This window comes from Aegilops tauschii, chromosome 7 (genome assembly GCF_002575655.3).
Source record: "Aegilops tauschii subsp. strangulata cultivar AL8/78 chromosome 7, Aet v6.0, whole genome shotgun sequence".
Lineage (NCBI taxonomy): Eukaryota > Viridiplantae > Streptophyta > Magnoliopsida > Poales > Poaceae > Aegilops > Aegilops tauschii.
In genome coordinates this window covers 5,494,137-5,518,110 of record NC_053041.3, presented here as the reverse complement: position 1 = coordinate 5,518,110, position 23,974 = coordinate 5,494,137, and the positions used below count along the sequence as shown (strand labels likewise).

General features: G+C 46.8%; 1 protein-coding gene across 1 annotated transcript in view; it reads left to right on the top strand.

Annotated features, from left to right (window-relative positions):
- Positions 1 to 10,557: 10,557 nt before the first annotated feature.
- The window catches only part of LOC109765889 (uncharacterized), a 92,974-nt gene continuing 79,557 nt past the window's right edge, over positions 10,558 to 23,974 (top strand). The window contains exon 1 of the mRNA XM_073503462.1: positions 10,558 to 10,637. Coding sequence (XP_073359563.1) covers positions 10,558 to 10,637 — 80 coding nt within the window. The remainder of the gene's footprint in view (positions 10,638 to 23,974) is intronic.

The window sequence follows — 23,974 nt, the reverse complement described above, 5'->3', positions numbered from 1 at the left end:
AACTACCACTACCCTACACTGAGCACAACACATGGGATTAAAATCTAGCTCGAGCTGGTTTAAGGCCAGCCGTCGACGAAGACTACCTAGGAAGAATAACATGATCACACAACAAGGCACTACTAGGGAAAACCCTAGCAGTAGCGCGGGTATTTTGCCTATCAGTAGCGCGGGACGACGCGCTACTGATAAGGCGCTAAAGCTAACGTGTAGCAGTAGCGCCTGTCGTCCCACGCTACTGCTATACATGGATAGTAGTAGCGCGCTTTAGTGAGGAGCGCTGCTGCTAATATCTGCAGCGCTTTTTAGAAGGAAGCGCTACTGGTAAGGCAGCGCTACTGCTAACTTTGTTCCCCTCGCTACTGCTAGTTTTATTAGTTTTTTTCTACATATTTGTTTTGTATTTGAATAGGCTTTATACAATAATCTTTAGCATATCATACACATACAAATGTAATCATAGCATATACATACAACTAGTCTCATCAAATCATGTCATCATCATAATCATCATCCAACACAAAGTGGTCTCTTGTCATCATCTTGAAAATAGCGATACAAGTCTCGATTACTTGCAACTACATCGTCATCCATCTAAACAATGATATACGCGAGAAGAGCTATCACTTTGAGTGAGAGCGGAACTATGCAGTACATGAGTTCGTATCCCTCTCTTGCAGTTTGTTAGGAGCCCACATCTTTCTTTTTTGCATATCACACAAATCAACAAAGCTATTTAGATGGGTAGCGGCATCTTCACTAGGAAGGTCGGCTAATTGATCTTTCATGACAAGATTCAGCAAAGCAGCATTAATTTCACAAGATTCAGCCTCGGTAAGAGGAGCAATTGGAGTGCTAAGAAAATCATTGTTGTTGGTATTGGCAAAGTCACACAATTTAGTATTATCTTGAGCCATCGTGACAAGCAAACAATCCAACACACAAGCAAACAAGAAGCAAGCGGGAAAAAAAGGCGAACGGAGAGAGAGGGCGGATAAAACGGCAAGGGTGAAGTGGGGGAGAGGAAAACGAGAGGCAAATGGCAAATAATGTAATGCGAGGGATAAGAGTTTGTGATGGGTACTTGGTATGTCTTGACTTGTGGGTAGACTCCCCGGCAAGGGCGCCAGAAATCCTTCTTGCTACCTCTTGAGCACTACGTTGGTTTTCCCTTGAAGAGGAAAGGCTGATGCAGTAAAGTAGCATAAGTATTTCCCTTAGTTTTTGAGAACCAAGGTATCAATCCAGTAGGAGACCACGCTCAAGTCCCACACACCTACACAAACAATAAGAACCTTGCAACCAACGCGATAAAGGGGTTGTCAATCCCTTCACGGCCACTTGCAAAAGTGAGATCTGATAGAGATGATAAGATAATATTTTTGATATTTTTATCATAAAGACTAAAAGTAAAGAAAGCAAAATAAATGGTGCCAGAAATAGCTTTTTGACGGGAGATTAATATGATGGAAAATAGACCCGGGGGCCATAGGTTTGACTAGTGGCTTCTCTCAAGATAGCTTAAGTATTACGGTGGGTGAACAAATTACTGTCGAGCAATTGATAAAACTGAGCATAGTTATGAGAATATCTAGGTATGATCATGTATATAGGAATCACTTCCGTGACAAGTAGACCGACTCCTGCCTGCATCTACTACTATTACTCCACACATCGACCGCTATCCAGCATGCATCTAGAGTATTAAGTTCATAAGAACGGAGTAAAGCTTTAAGCAAGATGACATGATGTAGAGGGATAAACTCATGCAATATGATATAAACCCCATCTTTTTATCCTCGATGCACTACTGGGGAAAACCCTAGCACTAGCGCGGGTATTTTGCCTATCAGTAGCGCGGGACGACGCGCTACTGATAAGACGCTACAGCTAACGTGTAGCAGTAGCGCCTGTCGTCCCACGCTACTGCTATACATGGATAGCAGTAGCGTGCTTTAGTGAAGAGCGCTGCTGCTAATATCTATAGCGCTTTTTAGAAGGAAGCGCTACTGGTAAGGCAGCGCTACTGCTAACTTTGTTCCCCTCGCTACTGCTAGTTTTATTATTTTTTTCTGCATATTTGTTTTGTATTTGAATAGGCTTTATACAATAATCTTTAGCATATCATATACATACAAATGTAATTATAGCATATACATACAACTATTCTCATCAAATCATGTCATCAGCATAATCATCATCCAACACAAAGTGGTCTCTCGTCATCATCTCGAAAATAGCGATACAAGTCTCGATTACTTGCAACTACATCGTCATCCATCTAAACAATGATATATGCGAGAAGAGCTATCACTTGGAGTGAGAGCGGAACTATGCAGTACATGAGTTCGTATCCCTCTCTCGCATTAGCATGAACCTAAACAAACTACTGCTTGTCGCTCGGAAACCGTAACCGGTACACCTAGGCTTGACACTCCGGCCACTCGTCGTATATATACTCCTGGCGTAGCACTTCTTCGTCATCGATGATCTATGCACCTGCATCGTCACATGAGTCAATGATATGCAACATATATAGTTGGGCAACAGAAGAGACAGACTTGGCAAAAATAGAAGCAACATATCATAAGCATAAATAACAAAGTTGATCGTACCCAAAATGCCCTAACTAGAGTGATCGTCGCTAGTCGAGGAGGACGGTTTAATTACATCACAAATAAAGTTTCGTCGTGCATAACTCAAAGTTTCGTCATAGAGAAAGTATGGACTAAAGGGACGCATTGTCATATATCGACAATCACTCCAACATGTCGTAACATCCATCCAAGTCAGGGAGATAGTCCTCGAGCCTAGTGAAAGGCTTCAGGTCGAGACGCTGAGAGGCTACCCGTGTTCGGACGTCTTCCCGCGACATTTGTCCTTCTTCATAGAACATCCCTGTTTTTCCGACGACCTCCTTCATGATGATTTGAGTAAGTTCACGCTAAATGTGATAGAACTCAGCTCGAAGTCGATGATCCTCGATATCTCCTACATTCTTTGCCCATTGCAGAATATGGGAATCGCCGGATGTAGGTGACATGCGAAGGTTTTGGTGATCCCGTCTATACTCCAGCATGTGGTGTAGGACATAGAATCCATCATTAAGAGAATCACTCGGTTGCTGGATGCAGCAGAAGTCGGTCTTATGGCCGAAGGCGGGCCTGCCGCCCCTTCTCTTCTTGTCTTTGACCTCTCCACCCCGTGCGTCGTACTAAAACATAGCACTGTCAAGAACATCCTTGATGTGGGTGTAATCCTCTTTGTTAATGTTCTTTGACGAGTCCAAGTAAAGAGCGTGGGAGTATCGGGGGTAGAGGATGATGAGGACGGCGCGCCCGCCGCTGTGCAAAATAAGTACACCTCAAATTAATTAGCCTCCACCGTGCAAATGAATGATTGAAATCGAAGGAAGGATATCCACGCGGATGACTTACAGGGGATGATAAGGCACGAGAATCGCCTCCTTGTCCTTATTGGCGAGCATGAAATTGACGATGTATTCCCTCGCGTATTCACTGTGCTTTGCGCAGACTCCCAAGAAGCCCTCGTGCATGAGGTATCTGCTCAACCCCGATGATGTAGTTCATGTGCAAGGCATAAATGCGGACAAACGTAAAATCCAGCTTCTTCAGGCGAAACATGTCGAATATGTAATCGAATCGAAGGAAGAACTTATCCGCGGGGAAGAAGTCGACGTACGACAATTGCCGTGGAACGTTAACCATGTAGAGTCGGTATCCTGGATCTTTCCAGGCGATGAGGCCTTTCTCTATCCGCAGCACATCGTCATGAAGACTGCTTAGATCGCCGAATCTGGCCCCTAGCGCTGCTGAAGGTAGGATTGGTTGACCAGGGATATGCCATTTATCCGCACCGGGGATATCTACACAGTCTTGAACCCGAGGCTGCTGAAGCGGCTGGATCATAGAATCAGCATTTTTGCCTTTCCTTGATCTCTTCCTAGACTTCTTTACTACCGAAAGGTCGTCCATAATACGTTCAGCCTCCGGAGACGGCAATTCAGGCACCGACTGATGACGCTCAAACACTAAGTAGGCGCTAGTATAGACATACTGTTGAGTGCCATCGTCATCCTCATCCTCATCTATGGCGATGTGACCAATGACTATTGGAGCCTTTTCCTCACCCCCTCCGCTATCACCCAGCACGACAGCCGACGCTAATTGGGTAGGTGAAGCACGACACCCCCTTTTCATACCTAACTGCGTGCTCGTGGGTGTGCTCCCGGCCACCTCCAGACGAAGCAGACTCTTTGGCCACAACAGGACCCACCCATTGCAACAATCACCAAGCTGCCGCGGGGTCTCATCGTCATCCCCACTAGTACCAAAGGAGGCAAATTCTCGTGGCCCAGTTTGACACTTCCTACGGAAGCCTTGAAGACATTCGGGGGGATCGGCCGGCTGTGGAACAATGGTTCCTTCGGCTTCATTATCGCCGCCTTCCCCACGTCCACCTTCTGGTCGCCGATGGTGTACAATATGGTGCACGGGGTTTCGTCGGCCTGCAAAGAGAAGTCTGCGATGTGAGACATCTGAAAGGCAACGAAAATGGGAGATTCTACATTTTTTTAAGGGGGCCGGTGTGACAGATACCGTGAGGGCGTCGAGCTCAGCCAAAGACGAAGCACCGCCGAGCACGTCCGGTGCCGGAGCCGGTGCCGGAGCAGGTGCAGGAGCCGGTGCGGGAGCCGGGGCTGGTGCAACCTAGTCGAGCTGCTCCCCAAGAAGTCAGCAAGGGGAAAGTCCGCTGCATTTTTTTCTGGATTTTGCCTGGTCCAACTGAAAATGGCCGGAACCAAGGAAGTAGACATATCTACAACCACATGCTTTGCGGAAGCTACCGCTGTTGCGACTGTCTGAGATGATTTCTTCTCAACCGCAATCTCAACCTTCTTGTCAATGTTTTCTTCAGTTAACCTCCGTCTTTCCTTTCTCTCCTCTGTGGTCTCACGGTAGTAGTTCTTCCACGTGACGCCGTCTCCGACACCGTGCACACGTCCATACGACGGTCGAGTCAACACCGGGAGTCGTTTCAATATGTTCAACGCCCTTGAATGGAGTGTCCCACTTGGGCCTCACCAACGCCTCAGACGGTGAGTCGCTTTCGGCCGCAATCCTGTGCTGCTCTCTCTGCAAAAGGCACAAGGATCGTTGACAAATATGACTAACGTGTAGTCGAATTGATCAGAAATTAAAATTACCAGCAGTCTCATGAACTCCGCCGTGACCGCGTTCGTCTCGAAAACCTTCTTCACTGGGTCCCAACGGTGCCGGGCCCTGAGGACGTCACGCTCCTGCGGGACGGTGAACTCCGCCAAGGGGTCTGGGATGCCCAGACTCGCCGCTTCCGCGTCCTCCATGGCCCATATAGACCTCTTCCCGCCGTAACCATGGCTTCCGAGGTGGTGGCACCCAATGTTCCTCTGTTGAAGCCCCTTCATGTACTTCGACTTTTTTTTTTTGCCATCTTCGGCCTCGCAAGCCGCCTTAAATATTTCAAAGTGCTCTGCCGTGATTGTTGGATTATCCTTTACAATCTCGGAGTAGTGTTCCTTTTTGTCGATGATCCTTGCTTTCACCCTTATTTTTCAGGCGGCCAATGCGTCGCTAAACTTGGACATGGCTTGTTTGTTTATCTTCTTCATTGCTGGGTCCTTATTTGGATCTTTGTAATCCTTTTCATTCCGGCCCGGGAACAAGAATATCTGGTGCAGCTTCTTTAGGAGGGAGGGCCTCATATTATCTATCTTCTTTAGTTTCTCATGGTTGATGGTGGCGGTTGTCCGTACGATGCAGCCTATTTGATTACGGTAGCACGCGCGCACTTCCTCGGGCGCGGTTGGCTCAAAATTGCTGTCGTCCACCTCCGCGACCACCAGTCTAGTAGTCCTGAGTTTGTTAGGAAGTTGTTGCCTCTTTGCTTTCGGTTCTACACCGGCTCCGCTCCTCGAGGCAGCGCCGGCCTTAGTCTCAGCGCCGGTCTCGATGCCGGTCTCAGTCTTAGCGCCGGTCTCAGTCTTAGCGCCGGTCTCAGTCTTAGCACCGGTCTGCGTGTCGGTCTCAGTCCCCGATGCGACCGGTGGGCCCAGCAACAACATCGGTTGATCGTCGGCAAGGCTCAAAAATTCGTCTGCCGCCAGGTAGATGTCGTCGCAATAACTAGAACCCTGTCCTTCATCGTTGCTAGCCATGTTTCCTACGATTAAATCTAGTCAATTAATTCTAGACGTAATAAAATGAATAATTACATAAAAAGGCCTATGTTTTGCAGGAACGTTGACTCCTTCCCGGTGCGGCAAATCCCGGGCACTCGATATGTCCTAGTTTGTCGCACAAGTCATGCCGAAATTCACGGAAAATTTCGGCATGACCTTTGCTAAAAAGTGGACAAATCGAGGACCTGAAATTTGCCGGAATGGAAATGAATCAACATTCCGGCAAAACATAAGCCACTCAGCTTCATTCCATGGAAACAACAAAAGGCCACTTGGCCACAATCGAACCACTTCAATGAAAAGATATAATCAACAATAAAAGTCTAGGAAGGGACCAGCTTTAAAATAAAACTTGCCTAAATTATTTTCCTAGAAAAATAGTGGTCGAAGATAATTTTTTTCCTCTAACCTAGCGAACCTAGTTAACCTAGCTTGTTAACCTAACAAACCAAATTAACCTAGCTAGTTAGTTAACCTAGCTTGTTAACCTAGTTTACCTAGATAATTAACCGAATTAAACTAGTTAACCTAGCTAGTTCTCTGTCAAAGCCCTAAATAATTTTTTTCTTAACCTAGATAATTAACCTAATTAAACTAGTTAACCTAACTAGTTCTCTGTCAAAGCCCTAACTACATTTTTGCACTAACCTAGAAAATTAACCTAATTAAACTAGTTAACCTAGCTAGTTAGTATGTCCAATGTTTGTGCTATGCATAAGAGAGAGAGAGAGAGAAAGAGAGAGAGAGGAGGGGTGCTTACAGACGATGGCTCCGGTGGTGCCGAGGGAGGCAGTGGTGGCGAGGGAGGCAGGGGCGTCTCCGGTGACGGCGAGGGAGGCAGTTGTGGCGAGGGAGGCAGGGGCGTCCAGGGCGGCTCCGGTGGCGTTGATGAGGCCGCGCGGCTCCGGTGGCGTTGGGGCGGCTCTGGTGGCGTCGACGGCGCGCGGCTCTGGTGGCTCCGGGGGCGTCGACGACGGCAGGAGACGGCGGCGAAGTGGGGCGACGGCGAATTGGGGACACGGCAGTGAAGTGGGGGCGAGGGATTTGGGGGAGAACTGGTGGCCGAGTGGAGGGAAAACCGCTGGTTAAGTGAAACATAGCGGTAACGCGTTAAACGAAATGCGCTATAGCTGAACGCGCTATTGCTAAGCATGTCTCTTTTTTCCCTTTCTCATCTGTTTTTCTTAAAATTTTATTTTTTTTCCTTTCTCCTTTTTCTATTTCTTTCATTTTCATTTACTTTTCTATTTGTTGTTCGATTTATTTTCTTTTCGTTAGCAGTAGCGCCTTTCTACGTAAACGCGCTGCTACAATAGACATAGCGGTAGCGTGGTTTAAATAAGAACGCTACTACTATGTGTAGCTTATCGACTTACTCGTGAGAATTTTAGTTGTAGCGCGTTTATAGTTAGGCGCGCTACTGCTACGTTTGTATCTGTAGCGCCCTTATCCTGCATGCGCTACTGCTATTTAGCACTACCGCGCTTTTTTAACAAGCGCTACTGCTAAATTTCTGTGTATAAGGTTTTCCCTAGTAGTGTGGACATCATCATCATTCACTCCGGCCATGCCGGCAGCGATCTTCAGGGCCTCGTAGTCCAGCCTGTGAGCTTGGCAATTGCAGCAATGTCCCTGTTGGTCAGCATCTCCTGGAAACGCTTGAGAAGATCAGCGGCAGCCTTGGGTGTCATCTTGTCTTTTGGCCCGAGCCCACCGAGCTCCTAGATGAGGCGCAGCGCCGCCCTCCGAGCGACCGGCACCGGACAGCCGACCGCCGCCTGCCTAGCACTGCGGCGAGAAGGTGCGGAGGTGGCCCGCACCTTTGGTGGTGCAGAAGAATGTGGCCGCACCGGAGGACTGGGCAGGACGGCCTGGGGCACAGGAGCGAAGAGCTGAGGCAGTCTCTCGCGGCTGCTGCAGTCCCCCACCTCTGGAATGCCGGGATCTTTCTCTCCGCCGATCTGCATGCGGTCCACCTTCTGCGTGATCGCGTCGACATGGAACCCCACCGCGGCCGGAGCAGGCGAGGTGATGCAGGGGCTGGAGAGCGGGGCAGAAAGGTCAGCAATGCACGGGAGGATGTCGCCGTCTTTGTTGAAATCTTCAATCGCGCCAGAGCGTGTCCTGGCATGCAGCTGCGAGCGCCCACCATCTTCAAAGGCCAGCGGGGAGTTGAGGGCCTCGAGCATGGCATTCTCAATCTCAAGCTGCATGACGTCCGTGCGCGGCGGAGGGGAGAGCGCGAGGCCACCGGGGAAGGAGAAGAAGGCGGCCACGGGGTCCGGCTCTAGAGCATTGAGACGCGGGATCGCCGCGACCGGGCGGAGAGGGAGCGGTCGGGTAGCCCGCAGAGGCGTGCCTCGGCCGCCGCCTTGCTTTTGGTGCATCCCCGCCCCTGGTCGCCGTGCCGGCGCCCCACCAGGGTCCTGCTGCGCCGTCTTGGTGCCGCCTCGATGACATCCATGGACTGGCCCTTGGCGTGGCAGGAGTTGCCCAGGAACGCATCGCGCCATGAGCGCTGCTGTCCACTGCTGCCATCTTGGTCGTGGTCGCGCCTCTCCGCCCGAGGGGCCTCCCGGCAACCAGTCATGGCTAGCCAGGCTGCCGGACGGCGTCCCTGCCCTTGCCCTTCTACAATGCCTCCCGCCCAGGACCCAGGCTCGACGCGGGGGAAAGGGCGATTGTCGTCGTCGTCGGAGGAGGGGGTCCAGTCTTCAACTCGATCAACATGCAACAGCAGGTCGTAGTGGTGCACACCCGGCGGAGGGGGCACGCGGCGGTCCGGGGGGGGGGGTAGCTGAGGATCTCGTAGACCCTACCCGCTCCCCTCTTGAGCACCCAGAGCGCCCGCTTGTTCGGGATGTGCGCGACATCCCAGGCCCAAAGCCAGAATGCGAAGGTTCTGGTGTGGACCCGCTCCAGCGTCCTGCTGTCGAGGCGGTCGATGCGGCCGAAGTCGCCGAACACCTCCTCCGCCCCTCCAGTGACTAGAATTGCATCGGGAGATCTTCACCGGCGATGCGGACGTGCAGGGGCAGCTTCATGATGGTAGCATGGTCGTCCTCGTGCCAGGCGCGGATGAAGAACTTGGCGCTGTCCACCTTCAGGATGCCACGTCGCACAGCGTTGTCGCGGTGCGCCGGGAGGTCAAAGTGGACCAGGAAGGCCTCCGGGTGGTGGGAGGTGACACGCAGCTGGAACGGGGGGGGGGGGGGTGTCCCAGCTGCGCCTCGATGGCCTTCTTGCCCACCACCATGGGATTGGTGGAGTGGACCCCGTCAGCGGCGGTGAGGGTGACGGCGTGCTGGCGTAGGACGAACTCTTCACGCTCCAGCACAGGCGAGGCCACCACCACCTTGTAGCTGACGTGCGGTCGCCGCGAGGGGTCGCAGTGGAGGAACCGATCCATGGTGCGGCGACGGGGCGGGGGAGCAGGCGACGAAGAGGGCACAGGAGGCGAACGAAAACGCAGACGCTTGCGCACCGGGGCCCGGGGCGCCACCGGCGGCAGCCTCTCCCAGACGGACCTGCCCGGAGGCCCGTTCCTCGGGTTCTGCGGGCACTCCCAGTCGAAATGGCCAAGCTGCTCACAGATGATACAGCGGAGGGGGTCCCTGTAGTCCTTGCGTCGGTGCTGAGGCACCGGAAGCATTTGCCTTTGAATCTGCTTAAGAAGGCGACACAGCCAGCCATGGCAGTGAATGCGGGTTGCCGGTCTGAGCGGAGCCCGGTCCGCCCCTGCGGATGGACCACAGGGTCTTCTCTTGCACGCCTGCCCTTCTTGGAGGTGACTTCCGTCCATCCCTCCTCCGCGCCTAGATGGGGAAGGTTGACTGCAGCGGGCGGGGCAACCACGATGGATTTAAGACGGCCTTGCCCAAAATGTGGGGACGCGCCCAGATCCGTCGAACCAAGCCGAAGCCCCGAGCTGGACAACTCGCCCCGATGCAGGATTCGCGGCGTGGAAGCCGGATCTGAGCCCGCCAGAGTGGTGGTCGGTGATGATGGTGAGGCAGGAGCGCGCGACGGACCGCCTGAAGCCGAGGAACCACCGGGGTGGGGCTCGAGGGACTGACCGGACGGGGCGCCATGAATGTCAGATTTGTGGCCGCCGCGGCCGGAGCGGCCAGCGGCGCGGGGGGGGGGGGGGGGTGGGGGGGAGTTTGGCTACCTAGCAGGAGCGGGGAGAGGACTGGTCATGAATTGCCAAGATCATTGTGTTCTCTGTACCACTTGCAATTAGTTATGTTAACCCTGAGAAATTATGCAATCTATGGAATTTACACCATCTTAAACGACGTGAAGATAGAATAGACATGTCAAACAAAGAATCGCGGCCTCAAATTCCTAACATTGGCAAGCTAACTTCGCTTCAACAAATTAATGAATTTTTTGTGTACAAGAAAAAGGAATATGAGTTGCAATAGCTCACGGAGATGAATCAGATTCGTGGAAGTTAAAGTGTCACAAATACTGAGATTGTCACTGGTAAGGACCAAGCGTTAGAAGCAAAGCTATATCAGAAAAGTCATCCTGGTTGGTTGAAACTTCTCTGGAGTTGCGAGAATAATACAAATGTGAGGATAATTTACATTTGGAGGTTTTAGAATGCCCAATGCCACCGCCTCAACTTTGGGATCTTACAGTTGGCGGCACAAGAAGTGGAGTTGATTATAACGTACTTGTTAACTGTAAACCCATGTGCGCAAGAAAGGCGGCACAATAAGTCTACTAAATGATCACTAAAGTACCACCATATGGCAATATCTGCATCTTGGATAGTCTAAGGAAAATTTATAGTTAACTCCATATAGCACTATGCTATAATGAAACAAGAACAAAAAATGCCTCCAGAAATAGTGATAATACGATATTTTGATATGGATGTTAAAGAAAATTATGACAAAAAGTAAACCATGACCATCCATTATCATAATATGTGGTCCCCCTCAACGGCCATAGCCATGACCTAACGGACTAAAGTCACGATCGGATCCTTTTGTGATTGTATGGAGATTGTAGAACCCTTTCTTTTGAATCTATTCTTCTGCTCACTTCTCATCTATTCAACTATCTTCCGGGGGTATATCCGCTCATACTGTTGGCGCATCATTTGTAGTGGCGACTCCGTGCTCTGTTTATTTAGTCCTAGTCACTAAACAACTGTTGTTTTGTTGTTTTTCCTTTTCTTTTTCGATAAAAGGTGAAATTTATTAGCTTGAAAAGAAGCACTAAAGGGATAGAAAAAAAAGCACACACATGGTGTTGGGGATATATCTATTAGGTATGACCCGCCCAGGAGGGGCCCGGTTATACCAACGGCGGTTCATTGTCACAAAGCCCATGAAGGAATCGAAGATGGCGGTTCATGAGGATGACTTATGAAGAGCCCAAGGCCCAAAGGCGGCTTAAGGCCCATAGGTGTAAACCGTCATATATGCATGACTTGTATCGTAAGGCAAGTGTTATTAGTCACCGGGCCGGACACGTTTATGAGCCGGCCGGGACTCTATAAGCCGCAGGGCGTCAACCTGTGTATATAAAGGAACGACCCAGCGGCGGTATAGGGAAAGAGACAACAGATCAAAAGTTAGGTCAAGCGTATTTGCTCCCTGGAATTGAAACATAAGCAATACCATCTCAAACTGGACTAGGCCTTTACCTTCATCGCAAGGGGCTGAACCAGTATAAACTCCTGTGTCCTTTGTCTCGTTTAACCCCTCTAATCTAACCTAGTGTAATGGCTCCGCGACTAAGTCCTCGCACTAGGACATCTGCAGTGACAATTCCACGACAGTTGGCGCCCATCGTGGGGCCAGCGCACGATGGTTTCGAGTTCTTACAGGGCAACTTTGAAGGGATCAAAGGATACGCCGTGGGCCGGATGACCAAGAGTCATCGCGGGAAGCTCTAAATCGACGACGCAGGCTGGGGCCCCGAGGCCGGCTCAATCGAGTACGGGTACCGGGTCCCCTTCGGCGGAATTCACGTCTTTTCATCGGCAAAATCGGCGAACCGGGCCCTGGGCCGGACACCTACACCAACATCATCGAGACGGCTCAGCGTGCACGACCCGCCCTGGTTCAACCCGCCGTGAAGCGCGCCTTCGTTGGATTCATCCATGGGGGAGAATTAGAGGAAGGATCCATGTCTGGCGGTGAGACGGCCATCTATTCTGATGGTGAGTCGTCCACACACGAGTCTACTTCATTGTATCGACTGCAGGACGGCAGGCTTGGGGGCTGTTCCTACGGCGACAGTATTCCGGACCCCTATGAGACGCCGAACCGGGTCGCGATCTTCATGGCTGGTATGCAGTCAGTGCAGAATTCTTCGACTGCAACGGCAATGGTTTCCGGGTCAGCAGCGGCGACGGCGGCCGGGGTAGGAGGCCCTGCGCGCCCGCCGGCTCAGGTCTTGTCCGACTTATTGGACATGTTGAAAACATTGTTGACAGCAGAGGTTAACCCGCCAAATCAAACTCAGCATAACGCGGAAGTTGCAAAACTATGAGATGAGATAGCTCAAGCCAAGGAAGATCTGGCGACGGAGGATACAAGGATGACTGTGGAACGAGCCGCTTTGGATGCTCAGGCGCAACGAATCCAGGCTGATTCCTTCCGACTCTCGTTGGATCAGAATGCTTCAAACGAAGTCCTGAGGAGAAGGCACCGGAGTCGTCTGCCTCCAGTTTACAAGGCGAGGAACCTCTTCAACACACCTGGTGCGGGGACCAGTGACCCGCCAGCGATAAACCGGGCAGTAGCTGCGCTTGGGACTGGAGCGCCGGCTCAACCACGCTCGACGGTCCCGCGTCGTCAGAATAATATTCCACCAGAACATGTGCCGACACCACCGGTTCATTATTCTAACACTTTGGATATCATGATCGCTGCGGCGTCGCGATTGGCGGCTCTCCCAGTTGAAGGCAAGTCTCCAGCTGCGGTTGAAACACGGAGGGCTAGAGAGCTTCTTCAGACAGCATTGGTGTAGCAGGAGGCTTATTCTTACAGTCGTGAGAGGATCCATTCAACCCCTCGCCCAAGCGGGAGTTATAGCAGACACATGGACACCCCAGCGGAGTCAAGCAGTGAGCAGCGCCATAACCCGCCCCGTGGACATGACCCGCCCCGCAATACTTAGGCCCTGATGGATCAGGATAGAGCACGTTGGGAGGCTGAGCTGGCGGCTGATACGTCTCCAATGTATCTATAATTTTTGATTGTTCCATGCTATTATTATCTGTTTAGGATGTTTAATGGGCTTTACTAAGCACTTTTATATTATTTTTTAGTTGTAAGTAAATAAAAGTGTGATGACCATCATTATTAGAGCATTGTCCCATGTGGGGAAAGGATGATGAAGATTATGATTCCCCCACAAGTCGGGATGAGACTCCGGACTAAAAAAAAGGAGGCCATGAAAAAAGAAGAGAAAATGCCCAAAAAAGGAAAAAAATGAGAGAAAAAGAGAGAAGGGACAATGTTACTATCCTTTTACCACACTTTTGCTTCGAAGTAGCACCATGATCTTCATGATAGAGAGTCTCCTATGTTGTCATTTTCATAGACTAGTGGGAATTTTACATTATAGAACTTGGCTTGTATATTCCAATGATGGGCTTCCTCAAAAATGCCCTAGGTCTTCATGAGCAGCGAGTTGGATGCACACCCACTTAGTTTCTTTCGTTGAGCTTTCATACACTTATAGCTCTAGTGCATCCGTTGCATGGCAATCCCTACTCACTCACATTGATATCTATTAATGGGCATCTCCATAGCCCGTTGATATGCCTAGTTGATGTGAGACTATCTTCTCCTTTTTGTCTTCTCCACAACCACCATTCTATTCCACATATAGTGCTATGTCCATGGCTCACGCTCATGTATTGCGCGAAGATTGAAAAAGTTTGAGAACATCAAAAGTATGAAACAGTTGCTTGGTTTGTCATCGGGGTTGTGCATGATTTAAATATTTTGTGTGATGAAGATAGAGTATAGCCAGACTATATGACTTTGTAGGGATAACTTTCTTTGTCCATGTTATTCTGAGAAGATATGATTGCTTTGTTAGTATGCTTGAAGTATTGTTATTTTCATGTCAGTATTAAACTATTATCTTGAATCTTTTGGATCTGAACATTCATGCCACAATAAATAAAATTACATTGAGAATTGTGCTAGGTAGAATTCCACATAAAAAATTATGTTTTTATCATTTACCTACTCGAGGACGACCAGGAATTAAGCTTGGGGATGCTTGATACGTCTCCAACGTATCTATAATTTTTTATTGTTCCATGCTATTATATTATCTGTTTTAGATGTTTAATGGGCTTTACTAAGCACTTTTATATTATTTTTGGGACTAACCTATTAACCGAAGGCCCAGTGCAAATTGCTGTTTTTTTTCCTCTTTCAGTGTTTCGCAGAAAAGGCATATCAAACGGAGTCCAAGCGGAATGAAACCTTCGGGAGAGTTGTTTTTGGAACAAACGTAATCCAGGGGACTTGGAGTGGACGTCAAGAAAGAAGCGAGGAGCCCACGAGGCAGGGAGGCGCGCCTGCCCCCCTGGGCGCGCCTCCACCCTCGCGGGCCCCTCGCAGCTCCACCGACCTACTTCTTCCTCCTATATATACCCATATACCCCGAAAACATTCAGGAGCACCACGAAACCCTATTTCCACCGCCGCAACCTTCTTTACCCGTGAGATCCCATCTTGGGGCCTTTTCCGGCGCTCCGCCGGAGGGGGTATCGATCACGGAGGGCTTCTATATGAACACCATAGCCTCTCCGATGATGTGTGAGTAGTTTACCTCAGACCTTCGGGTCCATAGTTATTAGATAGATGGCTTCTTCTCTCTCTTTGGATCTCAATACAAAGTTCTCCTCGATCTTCTTGGAGATCTATTCGATGTAACTCTTTTTGCGATGTGTTTGTCGAGATCCGATAAATTGTGGGTTAATGATCAAGATTATCTATGAACAATATTTGAATCTCCTCTGAATTCTTTTATGTATGATTGGTTATCTTTGCAAGTCTCTTCGAATTATCAGTTTGGTTTGGCCTACTAGATTGATCTTTCTTGCAATGGGAGAAGTGCTTAGCTTTGGGTTCAATCTTGTGTTGCTCGATCCCAGTGAGAGAAAGGGAAACGACACGTATTGTATTGTTGCCATCGAGGATAAAAAGATGGGGTTTATATCATATTGCTTGAGTTTATCCCTCTACATCATGTCATCTTGCCTAATGCGTTACTCTGTTCTTATGAACTTAATACTCTAGATGCATGCTGTATAGCGGTCGATGTGTGGAGTAATAGTAGTAGATGCAGAATCGTTTCGATCTACTTGTCGCGGACATGATGCCTATATACATGATCATGCCTAGATATTCTCATAACTATGCACTATTTTATCAATTGCTCGACAGTAATTTGTTCACCCACCATAATATTTATGCTACCTTGAGAGAAGCCATTACTGAAACCTATGGCCCCCGGGTCTATTCTCCATCATATAAGTTTTCAATCTATTTTTACTTTGCAATCTTTACTTTCAATCAATATCATAAAAGTACCAAAAATATTTATCTTATTATCTCTATCAGATCTCACTTTTGCAAGTGGCCATGAAGGGATTGACAACCCCTTTATCGCGTTGGTTGCAAGGTTCTTATTTGTTTGTGTAGGTACAAGGGACTTGCGTGTGGTCTCCTACTGGATTGATACCTTGGTTCTCAAAAACTGAGGGAAATACTTGCGCTACTTTGCTGCATCACCCTTTCCTCTTCAAGGGAAAAATCAACGCAGTGCTCAAGAGATAGCAAGAAGGATTTCTGGCGCCATTGTCGGGGAGTCTACGCACAAGTCAAGACATACCAAGTACCCATCACAAACTCTTATCCCTCGCATTACATTATTTGCCATTTGCCTCTCGTTTTCCTCTCCCCCACTTCACCCTTGCCGTTTTATTTGCCCTATTTTCTGTTCGCCACTTTTTGCTTGCTTCTTGTGTCGCCGTGTGTCGTCATGGCCAGTCCTTTATCTACTCCTTTGTCTCCCGAGAATGAAGTTCTTAATTTTAAACAAATGGAGGGAGAAAATCTAAAAGATGCTTGGTACAGAATTTGCAATGCTCAAAATAGATCTACTAGGAAGCAATCTACTTCTGTTCTTTCTTCGCAATTTTTATGTAGGCATCACTCCTTGGAATAGATATATTCTTGATATCATTACCAGAGGGAATTTCTTGGGTAGCCATACTTTTGATTCTTATAATTCTATGATAGATTTGTTTGGCCCACCACCTCTTTTGGTTAATGGAACTATGCTAACTTTGGAACATGTGATTCAAAGGCTTGAAATTATTGAAAATAAAGTTGCCACTGTGGAATTGATTGAGAATGTGGATAAAAAGATCCACAACGAAATTACCCAATATGGATCTAAGGTAGGAGTTACTCTGAAAAGTTTTAAGAAAAAAAACACTTAGTTAATGAAAGAATAGATCAAGATTCCACTAGAATTGATAAACTTGAGGGTATTATTACCAACTTAGGGTCCGCTTTTTCTGCCGTAAGAAATACTCCAAATCCTCCTACTACCAAAATTGCCAAATTTATGTATGTTCCTAAAAATAAGGGTGAATCTTCTAGTAAGGAAACTGTGGATCTCAAATCAATAAGTGTCCACCCCGACTTTTTCGCTATCATTAAGGAACCATTTGCTACAAATGAATTTCTTGATTTCTTGCCTAGGAGTTTGATCATTAATAAGAGGAAGGAAAACCCTAAAGGCTATAGGTGTTCTATTGAAGAATTGCATGCCAAAGATGATAATACCTAGATCTATTCTTGCCTTTATGCCTAGCTAGGGGCGTTAAACGATAGCGCTTGTTGGGCGGCAACCCAATTTTATTTTTGTTCCTTGCTTTTTGGTTCTGTTTAGTAATAAATATTTGATCTTGCCTCTGGTTAGATGTGGTTTTATGTTTTAATTAGTGTTTGTGCCAAGTAAAACCTATAGGATCTTCTTGGATGATAGTTCTTAGATCCTGCTGAAAAAGTCAGAAACTTTCTGCTCACGAAAACAATTGTTAGAAATCACCACAACGTGATAAAATACTTATTCAAATTGCAGTAGATCAATAAACAAATTGTCTAGGTCGACCTATTTTCGTAGATTTTTCTGAGTTCCAGAAGTTTGCGTTAGATGCACATTACTACAGACTGTTCTGTTTTTAACAGATTCTGTTTTTCGTGTGTTGTTTGCTTATTTTGATGAATCTATGGCTAGTACCGGAGGTTATGAACCATATAGAAGTTGGAATACTAGGTTTAACACCAATATAAATAAATAATGAGTTCATTACAGTACCTTAAAGTGGTGGTTTGTTTTATTTCGCTAACAGAGCTCATGAGATTTTCTGTTGAGTTTTGTGTTGTGAAGTTTTCAAGTTCTTGGGTAAAGATTTGATGGATTATGGAACAAGGAGTGGAAAGAGCCTAAGCTTGGGGATGCACCGGAAGGCATCCCCTCTTTTGTCTTCGTCCATCGGTAACTTTACTTGATGCTATATTTTTATTCACCACATGTTATGTGTTTTGCTTGGAGCGTCTTGTATGATTTGAGTCTTTGCTTTTTAGTTTACCACAATCATCCTTGCTGTACACACCTTTTGGGAGAGACACACATGAATCAGAATTTATTAGAATACTCTATGTGCTTCACTTATATCTTTTCAGCTAGAAAATTTTGCTCTAGTGCTTCACTTATACTCCCTCCGTCCCATAATATAAGAGCGTTTTTGACACTAGTGTAGTGTAAAAAACGCTCTTATATTATGGGACGGAGGGAGTATCTTTTAGAGCATGGCGGTAGTTTTACTTTATAGAAATAATTGATCTCTCATGCCTCACTTATGTTATTTTGAGAGTCTTTTAGAACAGCATGGTAATTTTCTTTGGTTAAAATTTTAGTCCTTAAGTGATGAGCATCCAAGATAGGTATAATAAAAACTATCATATAGAGTGCATTGAATATTATGAGAAGTTTGATACTTGATAATTGTTTTGAGATATGAAGATGGCGATATTAGAGTCATGCTAGTTGAGTAGTTGTGGATTTGAGAAATACTTGCTCTAAAGTTTGTGATTCCCGTAGCATGCACGTATGGTGAACCGTTATGTGATGAAGTCGGAGCATGATTTATTTATTGATTGTCTTCCTTATGAGTGGCGGTCGGGGACGAGCGATTGTCTTTTCCTAGCAATCTATCCCCCTAGTAGCACGCGCGTAGTACTTCGTTTCGATAACTAATAGATTTTTGCAATAAGTATGTGAGTTCTTTATGACTAATGTTGAGTCCATGGATTATACGCACTCTCACCCTTCCACCATTGCTAGCCTCTCTAATACCGCACACCTTTCACCGGTATCATACACCCACCATATACCTTTCCCAAAAGAGCCACCATACCTACCTATTATGGCATTCCCATAGCCATTCCGAGATATATTGCCATGCGACTTTCCACCGTTCCGTTTATTATGACACACTCCATCATTGTCATATTGCTTTGCATGATCATGTAGTTGACATCGTATTAGTGGCAAAGCCACCTTTATAATTCTTTCATACATGTCGCTCTTGATTCATTGCATATCCCGGTACACCGTCGGAGGCATTCACATAGAGTCATATTTTGTTCTAAGTATTGAGTTGTAATTTTTGAGTTGTAAGTAAATAAAAGTCTGATGACCATCATTATTAGAGCATTGTCCCAAGTGGGGAAAGGATGATGGAGATTATGATTCCCCCACAAGTCGGGATGAGACTCCCGACTAAAAAAAGGAGCCCATAAAAAAGAAGAGGAAATGCCCACAAAAAAGGAAAAAAATGAGAGAAAAAGAGAGAAGGGACAATGTTACTATCCTTTTACCACACTTGTGCTTCTAAGTAGCACCATGATCTTCATGATAGACAGTCTCCTATGTTGTCATTTTCATATACTAGTGGGAATTTTACATTATAGAACTTGGCTTGTATATTCCAATGATGGGCTTCCTCAAAAATGCCCTAGGTCTTCATGAGCAGCGAGTTGGATGCACACCCACTTAGTTTCTTTCGTTGAGCTTTCATACACTTATAGCTCTAGTGCATCCGTTGCATGGCAATCCCTACTCACTCACATTGATATCTATTAATGGGCATCTCCATAGCCCGTTGATATGCCTAGTTGATGTGAGACTATCTTCTCCTTTTTGTCTTCTCCACAACCACCATTCTATTCCACATATAGTGCTATGTCCATGGCTCACGCTCATGTATTGCGCGAAGATTGAAAAAGTTCGAGAACATCAAAAGTATGAAACAATTGCTTGGTTTGTCATCGGGGTTGTGCATGATTTAAATATTTTGTGTGATGAAGATAGAGTATAGCCAAACTATATGACTTTGTAGGGATAACTTTCTTTGTCCATGTTATTCCGAGAAGATATGATTGCTTTGTTAGTATGCTTGAAGTATTATTATTTTCATGTCAGTATTAAAATTTTATCTTGAATCTTTTGGATCTGAACATTCATGCCACAATGAAGAAAATTACATTGAGAATTGTGCTAGGTAGAATTCCACATCAAAACTTATGTTTTTATCATTTACCTACTCGAGGACGAGCAGGAATTAAGCTTGGGGATGCTTCATACGTCTCCAATGTATCTATAATTTTTTATTGTTCCATGCTATTATATTATCTGTTTTGGATGTTTAATGGGCTTTACTAAGCACTTTTATATTATTTTTGGGACTAACCTATTAACCAAAGGCCCAGTGCAAATTGCTGTTTTTTTTGCCTATTTCAGTGTTTCGCAGAAAAGGAATATCGAACGGAGTCCAAGCGGAAACCTTCGGGAGAGTTGTTTTTGGAACAAACGTGATCCAGGGGACTTGGAGTGGACGTTAAGAAAGAAGCAAGGAGGCCACGAGGCAGGGAGGCGCGCCTGCCCCCCTAGGCACACCCCCCACCCTCGTGGGCCCCTCGCAGCTCCACAGACCTACTTCTACCTCCTATATATACCCATATACCCCGAAAACATCCAGGAGCACCACGAAACCCTATTTCCACCGCCGCAACCTTCTGTACCCGTGAGACCCCATCTTGGGGCCTTTTCCAGCGCTCCGCCGGAGGGGGTATCGATCACGGAGGGCTTCTACATCAACACCATAGCCTCTCCAATGATGTGTGAGTAGTTTACCTCAGACCTTCGGGTCCATAGTTAGTAGATAGATGGCTTCTTCTCTCTCTTTGGATCTCAATACAAAGTTCTCCTCGATCTTCTTGGAGATCTATTCGATGTAACTCTTTTTGCGGTGTGTTTGTCGAGATCCGATAAATTGTGGGTTTATGATCAAGATTATCTATGAACAATATTTGAATCTCCTCTGAATTCTTTTATGTATGATTGGTTATCTTTGCAAGTCTCTTCGAATTATCAGTTTGGTCTGGCCTACTAGATTGATCTTTCTTGCAATGGGAGAAGTGCTTAGCTTTGGGTTCAATCTTGTGTTGCTCGATCCCAGTGACAGAAAGGGAAATGACACGTATTGTATTGTTGCCATCGAGGATAAAAAGATGGGGTTTATATCATATTGCTTGAGTTTATCCCTCTACATTATGTCATCTTGCCTAATGCGTTACTCTGTTCTTATGAACTTAATACTCTAGATGCATGCTGGATAGCGGTCGATCTGTGGTGTAATAGTAGTAGAACCAGAATCGTTTCGATCTACTTGTCGCGGACGTGATGCCTATATACATGATCATGCCTAGATATTCTCATAACTATGCACTATTCTATCAATTGCTCGACAGTAATTTGTTCACCCACCGTAATATTTATGCTATCTTGAGAGAAAGCCGTTAGTGAAACCTATGGCCCCGGGTCTATTCTCCATCATATAAGTTTCCAATCTATTTTTACTTTGCAATCTTTACTTTCAATCTATATCATAAAAATACAAAAAATATTTATCTTATTATCTCTATCAGATCTCACTTTTGCAAGTGGCCGTGAAGGGATTGACAACCCCTTTATCGCCTTGGTTGCAAGGTTCTTATTTGTTTGTGTAGGTACGAGGGACTTGCGTGTGGTCTCCTACTGGATTGATACCTTGGTTCTCAAAAACTGAGGGAAATACTTACGGTACTTTGCTGCATCACCCTTTCCTCTTCAAGGGAAAAACCAACGCAGTGCTCAAGAGGTAGCAAGAAGGATTTCTGGCACCGTTGCCGGGGAGTCTACGCACAAGTCAAGACATACCAAGTACCCATCACAAACTCTTATCCCTCGCATTACATTATTTGCCATTTGCCTCTCGTTTTCCTCTCCCCCACTTCACCCTTGCCATTTTATTCGCCCTCTTTTCTGTTCGCCTCTTTTTGGTTGCTTCTTGTGTCGCCATGTGTCATCATGGCCAGTCCTTTATCTACTCCTTTGTCTCCCGAGAAGCAGGCGTGACCTTTAGAATCACGGGTGTACCATGTTTAGTGCCGGCTCTGCGTAATGAGCATCTGCCCAAGGATTTCAAAGGACCTCATAAGGTGCCCAACTACATAGCCGACTTACCCCCTGAGGCGTGGCTTGAGAGTTATGAGATGGCCATGGAGCTGCTGGAGGTTAGCGATGCTGCATGTGCCAAATACTTCACCATGATGCTGGATGGGATGGCTCATACTTGGTTAAAAGGGTTGCCTGTATTTTCCAAAAAAAAGGTTGCCTGCCAACTCCATCGGGTCGTGGGCCGAGTTAAAAGCCCGGTTTATCCAGAATTTTAAGGATACGTGCAAGCAGCCCATGTCGATTGTGGATTTTGATGCATGCACCCAAGAAGAAGGCGAGTCAACGACCCATTGGGTGCGCTGGGTCAAAGCCATCTTGCACTCATCGGATAACATCAATGCCGGTTCAACAGTCCTCATGTTAGAGGAGAATTGCCGTTTTTGCCTCTTATACAGAAGCTAGGGCGGCTCAAGCGTCACTGCAATGATATGGGCGAGCTGATGGCGGCTCTCATTAAATATGCTGATTCTGATAGTACCAAGGACCCCGAGTCTGATGATGAAAAGCCGGGAAAGGGAAAGAAGAGTGGCAGCACCAAGGGTCAGCATCATAACCCGGCAAGCCAGGGGGCAATGGCAAGCGCAAGGCCGATAACAATTAAGATTTTGTTGCCAAAACCTATACGCAGAATAATGGTCAGCATCGTAAGGGGAAGCCACCTCCTCGGACGGGAGGGTCAGGTTTAAATCATGAGCAGATGTTGAATCAGTCCTGCCCAAAGCATGGTTCACGGGAAAGACCATCCAGTCACCTTTGGAAGGACTGCTACATTATGAAGGAGTTCAAAAATTCTGATTTATTCCAGAACAATCATGGGCCGGGCGGTGGCCCAGGTTCCGGTGGTGGCGGTTCTCATGGCCCGGGTTACGGTGGTGGCGGTTCTAATTCCGGTTTCAAGGGTCACCAAAGCAATCAAGGCAATCAGGGCGGTTATCATCAATAGTCCGGTCAGGGGAATCAGCAACAACAATCTGGATATCAAAGTAACCCGAAGCAATTGAATAGTGGGCAGTTGTCACGACCGGTCTTTCAATAAAATATTTATTGAGAGACCAATCCCTTTTACGGACCAGTAAAGAAGAATTCCTTCTCACTGACAGACAATATCTTGGTCACAGAAGACAAATACCAGGAGTACTGAATATAGTACAAGGTTGAGCGGAGACTGCTCAACAATTTATTACATGCACGCCGATAAAACATAACGGCGGATAGGGTGGCATAACTACTAACTCACGATAACAACGCTGGTGGAAATATCATAGCGGAGCGGGTGATATGACTCCTGAAAACTACAGCTCTTCGAGCGTCGGGGTGAGGCTCGAGGAGACTTATTTCGGGTGGCGGAAGCGTATATGATACAAGTGACCAATATCCAGGATCACACGGGGCTGACTGGGACTCCTCTAGGCGTCGGACTCACTATCAAACTCTTCATCCATGAGATCGCCTTCGTCAACATCTGGCCAAATCAACAAGCCAGGTGAGTACTATGAAAGCACTCGCAAGACAGTTCGGACATAAGATATAACAAATGTAAACATGATGCATAAGAACAGGTTAACAAGTGCACTCAGACATAGAGATAATACTGCGCGGGAAATAAAAGAGAAGTCGGGCGGTAGTCCTCCCGAAATCCCAAAATAATATACTGGGTGCCAAACGAGGGTCTGAATGACTCCTCGAGAGGAAAAAGCAAGAATAACAATGCCGCAGTCGGGCGTCAAGGCGACACCACATAAAGGGCTTATAACAGAAATAAAGAAGCAGTGCGTGGCACAATCGGACGTCTGAGCGACATCACATAAAGGGCTTATATTGAAAGTAGAAGACAAACATGCCACGGTCGGACGTCTGAGCGACATCACATAAAGGGCTTATATTGAAAGTAAAAGACAAACATGCCACAGTCGGACGTCTGAGCGACTTCACATAAAGGGCTTATATTGAAAGTAAAAGACAAACATGCCACAGTCGGACGTCTGAGCGACATCACATAAAGGGCTTATATTGAAAGTAGAAGACAAACATGCCACAGTCGGACGTCTGAGCGACATCACATAAAGGGCTTATATCATAGCTCAATAATTCAGTAGCTCGAGAATATAA